This window comes from Idiotropiscis lumnitzeri, chromosome 8, assembly GCF_059441095.1.
Source record: "Idiotropiscis lumnitzeri isolate Australia: NSW breed Sydney's pygmy pipehorse chromosome 8, RoL_Ilum_1.0, whole genome shotgun sequence".
Lineage (NCBI taxonomy): Eukaryota > Metazoa > Chordata > Actinopteri > Syngnathiformes > Syngnathidae > Idiotropiscis > Idiotropiscis lumnitzeri.
In genome coordinates this window covers 11,295,153-11,312,202 of record NC_142398.1, presented here as the reverse complement: position 1 = coordinate 11,312,202, position 17,050 = coordinate 11,295,153, and the positions used below count along the sequence as shown (strand labels likewise).

The following is a 17,050-nucleotide window of genomic DNA, read 5'->3' as shown; positions in this document are numbered from 1 at the left end:
TGAACAATGCGATGCAAACAATTGGCCCAGGCAGTGATGTGATATATATATGAAAAATAACAAATAAAAAAACACCCATTTTCCCTCCATAACACCTTTTTTAGATGAGCAGGAATGTGTTGCAAGCATGTGATCATGAATAATACATTTGTGTTGATTCAGTAGAAGAATTTTACAGCAACTAATGCACCACTTGTGATATAATACCTTCCATAAACTGCAAATAGTTTTAAAAAATGTATACTATATAGCCACTATATAATACATGATGGAATGCAGGTGGCCAAGTAGTTAATGTGGGCTTCAAATACAGAGTGCTAGTTAACTTCTACATGGACCAACTATTGTTTTCTCAGTTACAATACAGACAAAGAATCCATTCTTCATACCTCCCGTAGTCCTTAAGACCCGTGCACTCTATTTCAGCACGCAGGGAAAAAAAAAAATGCCATACAGAGGACAATAGCTTTTCAAAGTGTTTACCCAATTGTACTAGCCATCCATTTATCTTTTTATACAGTTTGTCCTCGTTAGTGTCACGGGTGAGCGAGAGTCACTACCCCAGCTGACTTTGGCCAAAAGAAGAGGGAGCGGGGGCTACACTTATAGACTAAACAACCACTCAGGCACTTAACTTAAAACCTAAGAAGTGTTCGGCAGAGGTGCCGCCCACACAATACTGTGCTGCCTTCGTTCTTTCGAAAACTTCAAGAAGATGCGAGCAGTATGGTTAATTCACAAGGTTGCCCCAATGCTCTTTGTACCTGAGCATATATCCTCTGAGGACTCCGTTGAGCTGCGGTTCTGGAGGAGGCTGCCACTGGACCATAATGGATTGGTTGGTTCGCCCGCTGGCCACGATGTTCTTGGGGGGGGCACTCGGCGCCTCCTCTCTCAGCATCAACCTGACATATCATGAAAAGCATACGGGGAGAGGGGACCAGAGACATGAATTAGGAATGGGTGCTTCAATATTAATATATTTAAGTTACTGTAAAGTGAAAACATAGCCTTGTTTCTCACTACAATGTGCGATGGGATATACATTTAATTTGTTCATTGATTCTCGCATCTTAAGCAGCATTTACGTATCAATTTGCAGTTCCGTACGCATTTCTCTCAATCCTCCTTTTACTATCACAGACTTGCAGTGTCATGCAATTCATTTGTTTTCCTTCACTTGGAGCTTTGTTCATTCAATTCAAACAATCACTGCTACAGATACAGCCAATGATGATGGAAGTGCTTCAGCCATCATCCTCCGGGACTGTTGGCACTGACACAGTCTCTTTGCCGACGTCAAGTGCAGATTGCCTAGTGCGTTACGACGGCTTGGCGGCAGACAACAAAAGAGCATTTTGTGTATAGCTGTCGCAAATTTAGATGAACGCGATGACTTTCACATGCGTTCCTACATCTGTTTGGTTCATTCTCCTTCACTTGATTTTTCCATTTACACCCTCCAGCCAACCACAATCCACCGAGCAAAGCAGCATCACCATCAATAAACAGTGGAACCTTGATATGGTACCAATGAGGCAAATAGTAAAAGTATGATCATCATTTTGGAACTATTCATCCATCCATTATCTAAACCGGTTATCCTCACGAGGGTCGCAGGGCGTGCTGGAGCCAATCCCAGCTGCCTTTGGGCAGAAGGCGGGGTACTGACTGGACTGAGTACAAATGGAAATTTCAATGATGCCTCATCAAAAAGCAGCGTTTTAAGCAACATTTTTTTTTTTATTTAACTCCAGCCTGACTGTTGCGACCACCTCTGCTAGGGAAGGAGGGAAGTAACATCGACCATGATATTAAACGGTTGAAATAGAAGTAACAATGTATTCTCTCGGAAGATCTAGGTATGGAACAAATGATGAGGTCTGAATCCCCAACAAGTTTTCAAATTGCTAGTGTCTCACAACTGACAGACTATCACAAAGCGCAAGAGACACTGGTCGCACAAAAGCGGCGAGCTGCACTAAAGTCTCAGCCGTCTCGAGAAGCAGAACAGAGGCCCTTTCATTGGTCCCAGTTGCAACACGAGGAGGTAGATAATAGGGCGGTCCACCAGGGAACTAGTGCACCAATGACAAATGAGCGGGAAACCAGTCCATTTATATATGTAAACAAAGGTACAAGTGGCGATGTAGATAAGGAATTTTTTTTATGCTGATGGCATTTCTTATATACTGGCAGAAATAAAATTTTGATACCCAATTAATTAGCCCATTAATTGAGGTTATGCGTTACATTTTAGCATTAAGCAACTAATGATTTTTTTTAAATTGATAAATCTGTTTTTTTTTTTCAGAATAAAAATAAATACTATTTTCAAATTTCCATCCTTTTATTCAATAACAATTTCAAATTGGAAGTGCAGAAAATGCACAAACATCAAATGATTATATTTCAGTTACTGGGTTGGTCTGCATTCTGTCATAAAATCAGCAAAAAAAAGTTGATTGTGGTTTTCCAAAGTAAAAGATGTTTCCAAATGTCTCACTTTGTTTCAACACAAAGATGACTTTTGTGTGCTTTCATGAAAGACGACAGAAATCTAAGAATATGTACTGTTGAGAAGCCTAAATTCTGAGGATTAATTGATTTATTAATTATGATTTTTTTTTGTGAATTTCATAATCAATTAGACATTGTTTTAATCAATAAATTGTTCAATCTCCAGTGTTCTTTTGTGGGTTAGTTTTGCAATAAACTTCAACAGGGAGTTGGGGGTGAAAACGAACGCCTGAAGCGAGCATACTTTGCTGCTTATTTGGAGAACTGTGTGAGGAGGTCTTTTTGGTTCTTCAAAGTGATATTATATGGTGGCGTCCCATTTATGACGATACATACGTGTTTACTTCATTGTGACGTGAAAGTGGTACACAGATCTCTGTGCTGGATGCTCAGTACAATAGGGCTAAAGAAATAATCATTATAAGCCGCCTCTTGCCCAAAGTCAACCGGGATAGGCTCCAGCTCACCCACAACCCAAATGAGAATCAGAGGTATCGTCACTGGATGGAAGGTTTTCTAATCGCAAATGAACAAAGCCAACAAATCAGAGGTCAGTTAAATTCGGTTGCAGCGCTCAGCCCACGTCCAAATTCCCCACCTCCCAGTCACCTTATCCTCGTCTACTTTCAGCTTTTTAAGATCCTGTGCCCTCATTTCCCCGGCATTTCCTCCGCACAATAAACCGGCATTTCTTCCATCTCCTTTGAGCTGCGGTCGACTCAAGCGTTTCATTTAAAAGTCGATACGCAATGTGGATTCGGTGTGAAGAAAACGTGTGGGCATTAAATAGTGGAGGACGACACAGATAGAAACTTCTACTAATTCCTGTAGCGCAAGGGAATTACACTCACACACGCGCAGATAAAATGTTCATCTCCTCCAGAAATCCATCCTCTTTTGCTAAATAGCAGGGGACAGATAAAGTGTGTCAAACAGCGTGCAGACAAACTTATGAGCTCGAGTTGTTGTTTTGAAGCGACATACACGGGTATGTAGATTTGTGGGGGAAAGTGTTGGCGCCTCTGCGTCGGCTGGGGCTTTATGACTTGTGTTTGTGCGAAGTTAACGTCCCCGTGTTGAACCCACTTGATGTGAAATATTTACTCTTAAATGGTTTGGGCGGGAATTAAAGGCAATTCATGAGGTGTTTTTTGCTGTAGGGTGCAACAACGTGTGTGTGTGTGTGTGCGTGTATATACTTGCACGGTGCGCTATTGTGCATCATCAATTTCAGTCAAAAAAGTTTCAGAATAGTAAAAAAAAAAATGCATATCGTCTGTTTCTAGACTTTAAACTGACCTTTGTTTAAGTTTTGCTTCATGTTTCCAGAGCTGGGCACTTGACCCTTTTTTGCCAGTCAGTCCCCCGCCCTCCGGCCGCGATCTGGTTAGCGTTCTGCCCTCGACCCTCGGCCTTATTCATAAAAATTATCGCCCCCGACCCCGACACTCCCCCCACCCAAAAATAAATGCATCTGTGCATGATGCCACCGAGGGAGAGCCGCTAATAGCAGAGGTTTATTTAAAGATTGTTAGCAGGCTAATTTACTATTCAAATCCACTTACTTTATGATGGACTTATTATGGTCTTATTTGACTTCTTCTTTCTTCTTTTCCATGAGCGTGCCGACATGTGTCTTATTTTGCGTTTATAAAGTCACCCAATCTCACACATGTGCTGACAACTGACGTGCTTTACAACAAAACATTTCACTCAACCCGTAACATGAGCCAATCACCTTCGTGTGCACTTCAGGGACCACACGTAAAACATAAACTCAAAGAATATTACACAATGCAAGTAAGTACGAACAGTTGGTAGTGTGGCTTTGGTCGCGTTCTGAGGCATGTATTGTTATTTCCCCAATTGGCTGCGATCACATCACATGCCTGAGGGCCGATTTGTGGGCTGGACTAAAATCCACCTGCGGATGTAATTAATTGAACCCTTTTTCAAAAAATTCAAAAATGAACACACCCACCAAACTGCTGCTCCACTCAAAGCAACCCCTGTGTCGTTTTATGGTGAACAAAATGCAAGCGAGACATGTGGCAACTTATAAAAAAAAATGTTTTTTTTTTCTTTTTTTTTTTTAACATAATTTCCCTTGGTGCAGTTTTTCACCCATTGCAAGTGGGTCTGGAAAATATTCCCTAGGATAAATGGTGTTACAACAGTAAAAGCACCAGCCTGTGTGGTGCATCGAACAGTTTTAACAAAAGTGCACATATCCACATGCACACAACTCATGGCTCAGTAGCCCGAAGCATCATCACTCAAGAGGGAGATGTGGCAAGTCCTAATCCGTGCCACGGAAAAGGCCATCGGATGTGGCGGCGCGTCTTAAGCCGAGCAACAAATTCGATGCTCGTGTGTGTGTGGACACATACGCCACTGATTATGTAAGCTGAGGAGCTTACAGTAAAGCCACAGGCTGGACCAGCTTGCACTCTTTTTTTTCCCCTCCCGCCTGGATGGGTTTGGGAGCCGTAATCACTAGCAAGGCCGGGTCGGGTCAGCTTTGAACGCCGAGTGAGGTTAACGGGAAGGTAGAGGCGAGCGGAAAGACAAGTGAAAGATGAAATAATTGAGGGCAAAGGATATGACGGACAAAAAGTGAAAGGTGTCCAAAATGGCAGGAGAAAAATGGAAGGTGATCACTGATCAGGCTGTTTGAGAAAATTGGACGGCGGTGGGGAATGAGCGAGGTCAGGAGGGATCACGCTGCTCCGCTGCTTCATCCGCTAAATAGTCATTTGATGACAGCGGAACATTTAAAGTTCCTCAAGTTGAACTAATCAGAATTGGAAAAAAAAATATCAGGCTCTAAAGTCATCATGAATGATTTTTAGGTGACACTTTGGCATATTTTGCAAAATCTCTCTAAATTGTCCCGAGGTGTGCGTGTGAGCACGGATGGTTGTCTTTGTGTGTCCTGTGATTGGTCGGCAACCAGTCCAGGCTGTACCCCGCCTACCGCTCCAGCACGCCTGCGACCCGCAAGAGGAGAATGGATGGATGGAGAGTTACAGCGTCACATCCGACTCCGGATTTAATAGCAGCTTCACAATTCTTGCAGAATGTGTGCGAAATTCCAAATTTTAAATGAGTAATTGCACTGCATTCTCTCTTATCTTCAACTCTAATGTTGTTGTTTCGCTGGGCGTCCTTACATTAATGACCAGATATGAAAATAGCGAGCATGAACTTGTGAGCGGGATGGTTCCAGTCATCCCTGAAGTTATCACAAAGGTTAATAGAATGTTTCCAAACAAATCATCTCAACTAAAAAGTGTGACTGAAATTCTTAACGCGTCATATTAACTGTCAGTCGCCTTGCGGATGATGACACACACTTTACCACTTTGTCTTAACAACACTGACAGGTGATAAATTCAATTTTATTTCGATGTAAAATGACTGGAAGAGAACGTAACACGCAATAAAATATCGTCGTAATCTTATGTGTATATCTGAGTCACCAATTGGCCAAAGAAATTTCCAGTTAGCATTGCAATGTGCTATTAATCCGATTCGTTTGAATGGGTTCATCTTTGAGGGCCTGGTCATGTTTGAGAGTCACAACATGTTAAATAAGCGGAAATGGGGTGAACTGACCTGGAACTTGCAATTCACTTTGGCTGATTAACAGTGGCAAGCTGACACTTTCCTGGAATAACAGATTTTCGAACGACACCGCCGCAAATATTCAAGATGATTTACTCGTTCTGATCACACAGGGAGTTTTGGCAAGGCGAAATTGAACTACAAAAATCACGTTAAAAATATTTGTCATTTCGACTGGTCACAATCGTAATAGGTATTTTGAATGAAAATTGAAACTAATCAAAATATAATTATGATTAGTCAGAAAGACGGTATCCGCATTTTGGACAAACTTAATTGATAAATGTTGAATCCACTTGCCAAACATATTTTTTTATGAAGACACCTGGGATGTATTTCAAATTGCAAAATCACTCCATAAATCATTTCAGCAAGGCTTTTTGTCATCAATATCCGGTGTGGCTTTTCCACTTTGATCACACTGGATGGATTTGGTCACGCGTCAAGCTTGGAGCTGGAGGAAGCGTAATGCCCCTCGCTCCTACCGAGTGCCCCAAGTCCCTTTTTGGCCACTCGCACGCGTGGGTTGCTTCATGCCAGATGACGGCCAAGAGATTAAAAGCGTTGCGCGTGCGGTCACATACGAGGCGAGCGCTGATGAAGAGCCATGTCCATCTGCTCTGATACGCTGACCACTGATGACTTGACCGCCTGCCAGTCGCTCATTTGAGGAGGATCGATGCACTCTGTTCTCCAGTGCTCCGAACATCTTACTTTGTGCTCAGGAGCAGGTGGCTTGCTGCCTGACGGAAACGGCGCACCTAAGGACGCCAAGGAACAACTGAAGAATAACAATCGAAAAAAATAACAGTCTGCCAAGTTACAGCCAAGAAGAAAGGAAACATAAGAGATGTGGTGCCGCCAATCTGCTCGGAAATTGAGACTATAGTGGCACTTCTCAGTCTAATTCGTTATATGACTAAATAGTTTTTCATTGAAATTAATTAAAATGTTATTCCAGCTCACCCAAATAGTCCACTGATTCGTGTTCCCTGTATTGTAAAATAGAATATAAAAACATAATAAAAGAGAATGTAAATAAATGAACTCGTGTGCCTCTTGTGCAGGTGTGGGCAAACTACGGCCCAGGGGCCACATGCGGCCCGTTAAACGTTTCAATCTGACCCGCCGAAAAAATTAAATGAATTAATCTTGTTAATGTTTTATTTTCTAAATACTGCCGTTTTTCAGACATGTATATTGTTGTAATGCTTTTGTTCGCTTTCATTTAAAATTAAATAAAAAAATTAAAATTTGACACCATTTTGCACCTTTTTTCAACAAATACTTCAAATATCGCTTATCGGCCTCCATAGCTACTAATAATCGGTAACGGCATCGGCCCTGAAAAAAGTCTATCCGTCTGTCACGACTATTTATCAAAGATGAAGAAGCGCATTTATAGCTTCTGTCATGTGTATTAACAAGGGACATGTGCAAGCTCTCCAAAATATGAAAAAAAAGTTGGAAAGCGTGCAATATTTCTTGATAGTTTTGATTTGATGAAAGCATGTGGCCGACATGTTATTATTTTATATGGTGAAAACCAAGCACAATATGTTTCCTTTAACTAAAGTTAGTTTAGGTTGTTAAATGAATGCACCAACAAGATGCGTTCTCTATAATTACAATTGGCAGAAGCTCCCGTTGCTGAGATTCTATTTGGAGGAGCCACATCTGGCATCTGTCAATGGCCACATCTGTGGCATTGTGCGCGCGTGTCTACTCAGAAGCACAATTGCAAACCACACCTCCTCCAAACCCGCGATCCCGTCAGCGTCCCGTCTTTTCAAATGCACAACACACACCTGCACAACAATGGGTGCGCTTTAAAGGCCAAATCCACTCTCCCACTTCTGCAAAAAGACCACTTATTTTGCCTCATCCGCTATTAAATTCCCAGCAACTGGCAGGGAAATAACACACATTTCAACAAGGACGTGAGGATTGGAAAGCCCGCTACTAAAGCAAATGGATTTTTAACAACAAACCTTCAAATTAGAAAGCATTCCAAGTTGCAATCCCCTGTAGCAATCCATATTTGCACCGCACACACACACGCACACACACACACACACATTCTAGACTAGTGTGGCCTCTCTATGGCTATCATTATAATCCTGCCTTCTGACTCTTGGTGAGTTTGCAGCAAAAACTCTATTTCACAGAAAGCACAGCATGTTCTGGGTAGCAAATTGGTTTCATGCTTTCAACAAAACACCCAATAAACCGTCTGAGAGTCGTAAAAAAAAAAACATGGACAATAAATATGTTGCTCTTACCGCTGCGTCTCTGCGCTGTACTGACCCCTGCCCACATGGTTGACAGCACAAAGTCGAAACTGATAGGTCCGGGCGGGCGTGAGTCCACCCACTGATATGTTGGTCACAGTGGGGTCCACCTCCGACAGGTAGACCTTCCATGGGGAGTCTGGATGGACACACGAGGGAGAAAAGGTGAGGGAATGAAGTGAAGGAATCATAGGCAGCAACTAAAAATAAATTGTTATACCGCTTGCCGATAAACCGTGACAACATTTCGAAAGGTTAGTTTGGAAATACAGCAAGACGCTAATTTAGCACGCAACGGTGTGCTTCTCTCATTGTAATTAAAAAAAAACAAAAAAAAAACAGTGGTACTATAATCTGATAACCAGCAAAATTCCTGATGATTATCTTTGATTATATTGACAGTAGAAATGACCACAAATCCTTCTTTAAAGTTTGCTAAGGCTACTCACTCAAACTCAGTAAAAAGCGGTTCGAGGGATCGGGTTTTTATTTTTGAGGTTATAATTTTGTTTACATTTCTACCAAGTACTATATTGTTTTAACGCTTCTCTAGCTTGTTAAAAAAAAGGACATTCAGCTCAATAAATACAATCTTAAAGATCTCTCAAATTTTGGGGGTGATTGGATTTATTTTAGGGGTGATTGATCACTCCCAAAAATGGGTTAGACACACCTATGGTAGTCAGCACAAGAGACGTTACTTTTGAGGACTCAGACTCCCTCCCAGATGATTTGACAGCCGCCTGATCTCAAGTGGAGCTGGTAAGTCCGGGGGAAAACCACAACCAGCTTGTGACCAGTGAGTCCTGCAGTGTGAAAATGGCCCTAATGTGCAGGTAAATCTGACTTAAGCGCCCGACTGGTAGCTCTTACTGGATCACAGTGCTGCTATTTACAAATAAAAAGTCCTTTTCAAAGTTTGAAGCCAATCAAATTGAATTAAGGAGTTAGGGAGATTTGTGAATATCGGCAGCTCAAAACGCGGCTTGCAGCAAAGAAAAAGTCTCAGTACAATAAATGGATGGATGATTCTTTATTCTGACAAATATTATTATATCATCATAAAAATAAATCTTTATTTTTTTTTATAGAAGTGGTCCCCAATCTTATGTTTCCATAACTTTTGCGGTGTTGGAGCGGCGGGGGGCACTTGATGTGAATGCTAACAGCTAGCTGCTAGCCATTAGTAGCCGCTAACGTCTAAGACTTGTATCGTGTCTTACAATGACGGCGTAGCCGGCCGAACCGTGGTGCTTCAGCGATTAATGTAATTGGGAGAAGCTTGTCACTTTTCAAAATAAGATTTTTTAGACCGGAGACCAGTACCGGCCGGGGCCCTTTGTGTGGGAAACTCTGATATTAAGTATATTTTGGGGGCTCTCCTGAATACAAGAAGATTCACCTGGGGTGTTTCGATTTCCAATTTCTAATGTCAACAACTACAATAAGCTGAAAAAAAGGTTTTGTTGAATTTATTCAATTTTATTTTGTAAAGTCTTTGCGCAAATAAAATCATCTAGATCCAAATAATATTATTTCGTGCGACTACTTGATTCAATAAAATTGATTGACATTCAACACACCATTTTTTTTTCAGCGTAGTTTTGTTTACATCACAAGTGATAATTTTGGTCATGATATCGGCATGGGAAACGTTGGCATGGTTTCATCTCTCGAAGCAGCATGAGACAATAGTGGAGGAGGACAGATGTTAATGCGTGATTGGCGCCAGCTACTTGGACCTTAAGATACTATTCTCTTCTGACTGGCCACGTGTGTGTTTGTATGAATGACAGGCGTAATGCGGGAGCAGATGCAAACAAAGCAACGACAACAAAGCCATTGTGCCATGTAAAAACACGAGCAGCAATTCCAAGCATCTAATGTGTCATAAATGCGTGCGGGTGCACTCACACAGCGACAACATCACAAAACAACTTTTGTCCGGCCCGCAATGACTGCAGGCTCGCCGTAATTTTCTCTCTTTTCTTCTGCAATGAAGATATTTTGCACATTTTGCTTTCAACATGCAAATAAGCGATGAAAAATTAGCTTTGTCTCATCTTCTGAGAAGCATACTTTCACAATTACGTGCCCAAAAACCTAAACTCAAATAGACGTTTTGCAGACTATTTTTTTTATTCTACTACTTAGTATATTAATATAACTTTATGATTATGTGTATGATTATGTGTACAGAAATATCAATGAAATACATTTTACAAATTCCCCAAATGATTGAAGTGATGTCATATTGATGTTGAATTGACATCAGATACATACATGCACTTAAGCTCATCTGAGAGATTCTTCATATGTGTCTATAGGTGCTGCTTTTTTGGTTAGCAGCCAAGTTCAAATGGTGAACACTTAATTTGTGTGAACAAACGCTCTATGAAGAGAGATAAGTAGACTTACTACCTGTTTTGTCATTTCTTGTGGGAAAAAATTAAGGTGTCTATCCAGAAAGATGTGCTAAATTGAATGATTAAAGGCAATAAAAAATATAATTTCGCACACTTTTCACCAAATTTTAGGCACTTTCAATTTTTTTAAAGCACTTGTGGTTAAAGGGGGAGTTTGCAGTGATTAAAAAAACAAACAAAAAAACAAACACTTTTTGTCATGTTAATGACAGTAGTTTTCGGGGGGAAATAATCTCTCTCTTGCCCCATCTTATGCCTCTAATGTAAGTTTTAATTCTGATTTCTTAATTTAACATGGTGTGAATACAACTGAGCTCATCAAGTAAGTTCATTGTGGGTACATTTGACAAAATACTAACTCAAACCGGTAACATTTCATCTTTGGCGATACTCCATCATGAATTAGCAATGTAGCAAAACGTAGCGGCGTTACCGCACATTAGTGAGCTGCTAGCGTTTCTTTTTGGAAGAGATTCAAGGGAGGGAAGTGAGGCTCCATTCAAACCTTGCAATCAGCTTCAAGGCTTCACACCTCAGCTTTAAGCGTTTATGAGTTGAACTTTGACAAAAGTTGGGTGCAAAGTGCCTGTCTGTGCAGTGTGCACATAACAGAAGGCGAGAGTAAGTCAGTGTAGCCATCTTGTCATTCTCTTCCTCAATCCCTCTTTCCCTCTGTGTGCCATCTGAAAGGGACGCGGCCTGCTGTTACCAACATCTGCGCTGACAGAGGGGCGAGAGACGGCAAGACAGAGGAAGCAAAAGAGAACGAGAGAGAGCTGACGAGGCTGGTGTGGAGGGAAGGGGGTGTGGGGGGGGGGGGGGGGTGACGATGAGTATTTATTCCTCGGGAACCTGGACGTACTTTTACACAGCAACACTATTTCCCATATGTCTGCTTTATAAATGAGCGTACATCGGTGCCTGCTAGACAGAGCGTGAACAGCTGTTTGCCGCTCTGGGGCTATAAATTAGCCCCCCCCGTACACACACGCGCACACACACACATGCATATACGCACTGTTCTCCGAGAGCTCCAACAGATAGTAGAGAAGCGGAGAGTTGCCGTCGAATGGTCGCAGCCAGGAGAGCAGCACTGAGCGGGAGTCGGAGTCGTTGAGACGCGCCTCCAAGGAGCGAGGAGAGTGTGGCAACTCGCTGTGCACCAGACAAAGAAGAAAAACAAAATGTTGGATGTTGCTTTTACGCGCAGAAAGTTTGACATTGACGGAGTAGATCACAAAAGTGAGTTTGCCGCTCGTATTTTATTTAAAAAATTTTCATGGAACAACTGACGAATTGAAAGTAATTTACAGTCCCCTGAAAATACAATTACACTGATTAAGAATTTGAAGAAAAAAATTCTGTTGCGTTAGATTTAATGCTGATTAAAATCAGCACGCTAATTCCAAAACATTTTTTTTTTCATGTTTTTTCTCCACAGCTTCCCAAATAAGAAAAATTCTACTGATTAGTGAGGCTAATTCCAATTGGACTCATCTACAACTACGTGGCAACTTCTTTGCGCAGTCACAATTGAAAGCGGGTGCTGCCCCCAATAGATCGGTACTTTCAATATTTGCAAATAGAAAGCCAGCATAGAAGGAATTAAGATTATTGCTGACTTGACCTCGTAACCTTGGTTATACTGTTCTATGTTCTATTTCGTTTTATGCAATTTCTTTCTTTTTTTTTAAGCTTGTAAGTTTGGAAGTACTCCAACATTGTGTTTTATTTTCGCCCACAGACATTGCTTTCATTTCAAAAACTTGACGTAATAGAGAAATATCAGATTTGGATCCAGCAGTCAGACCTAACTCAACAAAAATCAAGTCATGTGACCCATTGGCATACACCCATATCAGGAGACAAATGACACCAAAGATGGAAAATGGCAAATGTAAGCAAATTTGAACATTTTCGCTTCGGGGTGTACTCGCTTTTGATGCCAGTAGACATTTTTGTCTGTGTGCTGAGCGATTTTGAGGGGACACTACACAGTTATGCAAACTATAGACTAGTAACTTCACATTGTAGCTACGTGTTATCCCCTTAGTGGAGTTTATTGAAAATATTTATTTACACAAAAGTGAGGGGACTGCTCGCTTGCATTAAATAAAGGTCACCATACATCAGATAGGCAACTTCAATTGGATACAAGCAATAACTTCAACAAGCGTGTTCTGGCAAATAATGAACTCGTTAACTGCGGACGATTTGATCAGTGGCCGGCACATCAGCCACTCAGCTCTTGCTCAAAATCATTTCGGCTACATTGCAGCCCACCCACGACCCTCGCACGAAAAGCGCCATGGAAAATCGATGCATCGACGGTTTCCTGCCATCCCCCTCATTAACCTGTCTCTTTTTGTTGTCGCTTATGAGTCGTTAGATATTTCAATAATGAAGTCAATGTGAGGATGATGAAGACAGACAGATGAAGGCGATGTTAAAGGTGGCGACGCTCTGAGAGGATGCAAGGAAGAGAAAGGAGGAAATGGGGAAATGAGATTGATGTTTTCTTCTCACAGCTGACATGACGGCATTAATTAATGGATGAGCATAGAGAATGTTGGAGCGCTTTACCCCCGCTGAGGCCTCGCGCACACGCACGCGCACACCCTGAGAGTGACGAACGCATGGATTGGCCTTGTGAGAGGTGAACCAATAACCTGCTGGTAATTAGTCTGTCTCCTCAGCCGCCAGCGTCTGTTAGCCTCCGTGACCCGATGATAGCGAGCTAACGAGAATGTCACTGTCACACGCGCGCACACACGTGCACGCCAGATCCCTAATTTGCCGTCCGTTTTTTTTTTTTCATAGGCGTAAACATGGAGCCACTTCAACTAACATAACCTCTCTGCTCACTTTCGCACCAAAGAATGCGGACCGGGTTCCTGCCCTCCCGCTCACTCGGCTGCCCTGCAATTGTATTAATATAGCATAAGTATCGTTTAGAAATACATCATACAAGTGCTTATTAATACATAATGGCCCCTACCTGCGAGCATTCTGTCACAGTGGCCTTAATGAGGTTTGGTGGGTGAAATATGCATGTGACATGATTTAATATTAGTGCCTCATTAGGAGGGGGGGGGGCATACTTTGTGACACATTTGCACATAAAGCAATTATTAAAAAAAAACTAAACCATTCTGATGTATATTTGAGACAGTGCTATATTATCTCATGTCCGTATGGCTGCCTAATAATCTCCATCCATGAAGAACGGTGAGAAATGGCAATCTCCTCGCAGGAAGCCCAGAGCAGCGATTGAACCCAGAACTGCAAAAGTTTAAGGTAGACATGCACACTATTGGTTGCAGACGTAAGCATTGCGAGTGATTAGCAGGAAGAAAAGAGACAATCTGCTTATTTGATGAATGCACAATCAATATTTTAGCACATGGCTGCTGTCCAACAGAAAGTAGAGATGCAACGATTAATCAGCACCTAATGGATTGTCAAATTAATACATAATTATTTTTGATAATGGGTTCATTAGAGAGAACTTGTGGAACCCGTAAGATTGTCGAAATTCCCAGAATTTAATCTTCTAATTAGTAAATACAATCTTCACAGATGTCATCCTGCTCTAAAGAAGACTGTTGTTTGTGTTTTTTTGTTTTCAAAATAAGACGTTTGCAAGATCGGTTTTATAAGGGATAATCAATATTTTTGTCGATTTTCTGACGGATGTTCCACATACTCATAATTAAAGCACATTTTTGCATTTGCATCGGCAACACTTACATGACTTCCAAGCGTGCTGAGCGGGAGTCGTTGCCGGCCTGCGAGGTCACAGTGCACGTGTAATCCCCGATGTCACCTGACCAAGTCTGGCCAATAGTGAGGGAGCCTTGGCGTACAGAGACACGCCCCCCGCTGGTGGTCAGGATGGGCGCACCGCCTCGCTCCCACTTGAAGCTGCAACAGGCAGGAGCCGGCACACATGCACATGCGTTTATTTAAAAGACTCCTGCATGGACAACGGACTGCAATAAGCTTCCACGCTCAAACTAATAAGCCGGTACCTGACATTGACTCTGGGGTCATGCGTAGCATTGCAGGCCAAAAAAGCCGTGGTGCCTTTGATTACACGCAGGTCAGACGGGGGCACAGAGATGACGGTGCGACCTGGAAAACAACACAGTATTTAGACTCGGGAGTAAAACAATAATTTAAAACAGAGGTTCTTGAAAATTTTAGACCTAGCCCTAAAAAAAAAAAAAAGCTCACCAAGAACCGTGACATTAAAATAATGTCGCAGTGTAATTGTAATGATTTTAAGCCAACATTAACACCGTAATTAAATGGAGGAAAAGAAAACACTTGACTGATTCAATCAAAATGAACGGCGTATACAGTGTTTTAGGTTCAAGAAAATTTATACCGAAATATTTAAAAATAAATAGGTTTAAAAAGATATCAGTAAAGGCAAATGTCCGTCCAAAAAACTAAATACAACTGAACTTCAGTCGAAAAATCCATGGTGCTGAATTAAAAAGAAAAAAAACCCAAAAACAAACAAACTCATATTAGGCATAATTTCGTTTGATTTGATTTGGTAATTCTTTGCAGACCTCTAGAGGGAGCCCACGTACGACCCATTGAGATTCACTAGTCACATGTATTTAGTGCTGGGAATAGGAAACAACACAAGCAGAAAAACAACCGTGGTTCCAAATTAGGGCGTGGTATCAATTCAAATTTCCAAAGTCGATTGATTGAATGTTCGAGTCACTTTGATTGATTTTCGATTTCACGCAATACCAATTTGACTTTCATATGGAAGGCATTTTCATGTTCGTTGGCGGTTACTTTTTTTTGGAGACGCTACTTTTACGTAGTGACAAGATCTAGCATAACGTGTGAAGTCAGTTATAATTTATGGAAAATTATTTTTTTTTTTTAAATCCAGCACAAGTCCAAATAATGAGCGTTGTTTTTCAAAAACTCTGCTTTTACAATGCTAAAAGTCATTCCATTGATGATATCTAAAATTAATCACTGCCTAATATGGCTCATCATGATTTCAGTTCAATATGTTTTCATTGAATCTTTAGGAATGGTTGGTTTTCCTACGCATAATGTTACAATAATAGTAAATATAATTTTCTGAAATAAAGTTTCTGCTTTAGTTTTCATGTCCACTATGCGGAAAGTTGAATGTTGGTTGCACTGGAAGAGCTGAGCATTTTGTTCTTTTTTGGGTGGTGTAAAAATATTTGGGAACCTCTGCGTTGAGGACACAAAAACAAAATTGACAAATGTCCAAGGCTTTAAGTAGATTTGTTAAACATGATGCTGTGTTATTCGAAACGTGTACGCAAGACTACCCCTGACTGGTGAAAAATCAATTAGGCCCCATTTAAGCCAGGAACTAGTGGAGCACAACGGTACAAGGACGTGCGTTATCTGCTCGAAACAGACCTCCTCGTCATGCTTGTCGTTGTCTCAAAAGTGCTGAGTACATCGTCTTCAATCCCACTCATGAAAAGGGAATAAAAAGGCACACGAGCCAGGACGTCACCGGCTCATTCACTGCGCACACCAACGATTTAGATGAATCACCCATCAAAGAAGCACTGACGGCGAGCATCCCGCAGGCCGCGGTCCTAATCGAATCCAGCAGTATTTAATGTGAAGCTGGCAGAATAAATGTAAAAATGAGCCAATCGATACGTTTAGCGGCCACTCAGTCGTCCTCCTGCCCGGCCAATCACATGATTTATTCGCCATCTCATCGATCGGCAATCGCGCGGCTGTTTGCTATGCTGAACTAATGCCACCCGACAGCGACGGCTTAATTAGTGTTCCGCGTCTGCAACGGATACATATTGAAGGATTTCAAGTCGGTGCTCCTCCGCCAAGGACGTCACGCCCCTCAAAGTTTCTTCAATGAAATATGATTTTACGTCAATGTATTCCCACTAAACGTGGTCAAGGCCGATTGAAGAAAGCATTTGCCCCCCTTTATCAAGAAATAAAACAACATTTAGGCTACTGTGAGGAAGATCCAAATGAAGGTTGTTGGCAGATCTTGGCGCTCTACAAAGCACTAATTGAGTTTCATTATTTTCTTTTTACCTCCGCCAAAGGGGTTACACTTTCATCAGTTTGCTGATAGCAAGAATGACTCAAAGCATGCAAAGTTAACTTCAATTACACTTTGGCGATGGTTCAGGC

At 41.6% G+C, this 17,050-nt stretch overlaps 1 protein-coding gene across 2 annotated transcripts in view; it reads right to left on the bottom strand.

Annotated features, from left to right (window-relative positions):
- sdk1b (sidekick cell adhesion molecule 1b) overlaps positions 1 to 17,050 on the bottom strand; it is a 285,070-nt gene that overhangs the window by 79,830 nt on the left and 188,190 nt on the right. For both annotated transcript variants that reach the window (XM_088302023.1, XM_088302024.1), the window contains 5 exons: positions 14,896 to 14,998; positions 14,615 to 14,788; positions 11,883 to 12,019; positions 8,430 to 8,577; positions 765 to 905 (listed from right to left, as the gene is read on the bottom strand). In XM_088302023.1, the coding sequence (XP_088158149.1) occupies positions 765 to 905; positions 8,430 to 8,577; positions 11,883 to 12,019; positions 14,615 to 14,788; positions 14,896 to 14,998 (703 nt within the window). The remainder of the gene's footprint in view (positions 1 to 764; positions 906 to 8,429; positions 8,578 to 11,882; positions 12,020 to 14,614; positions 14,789 to 14,895; positions 14,999 to 17,050) is intronic.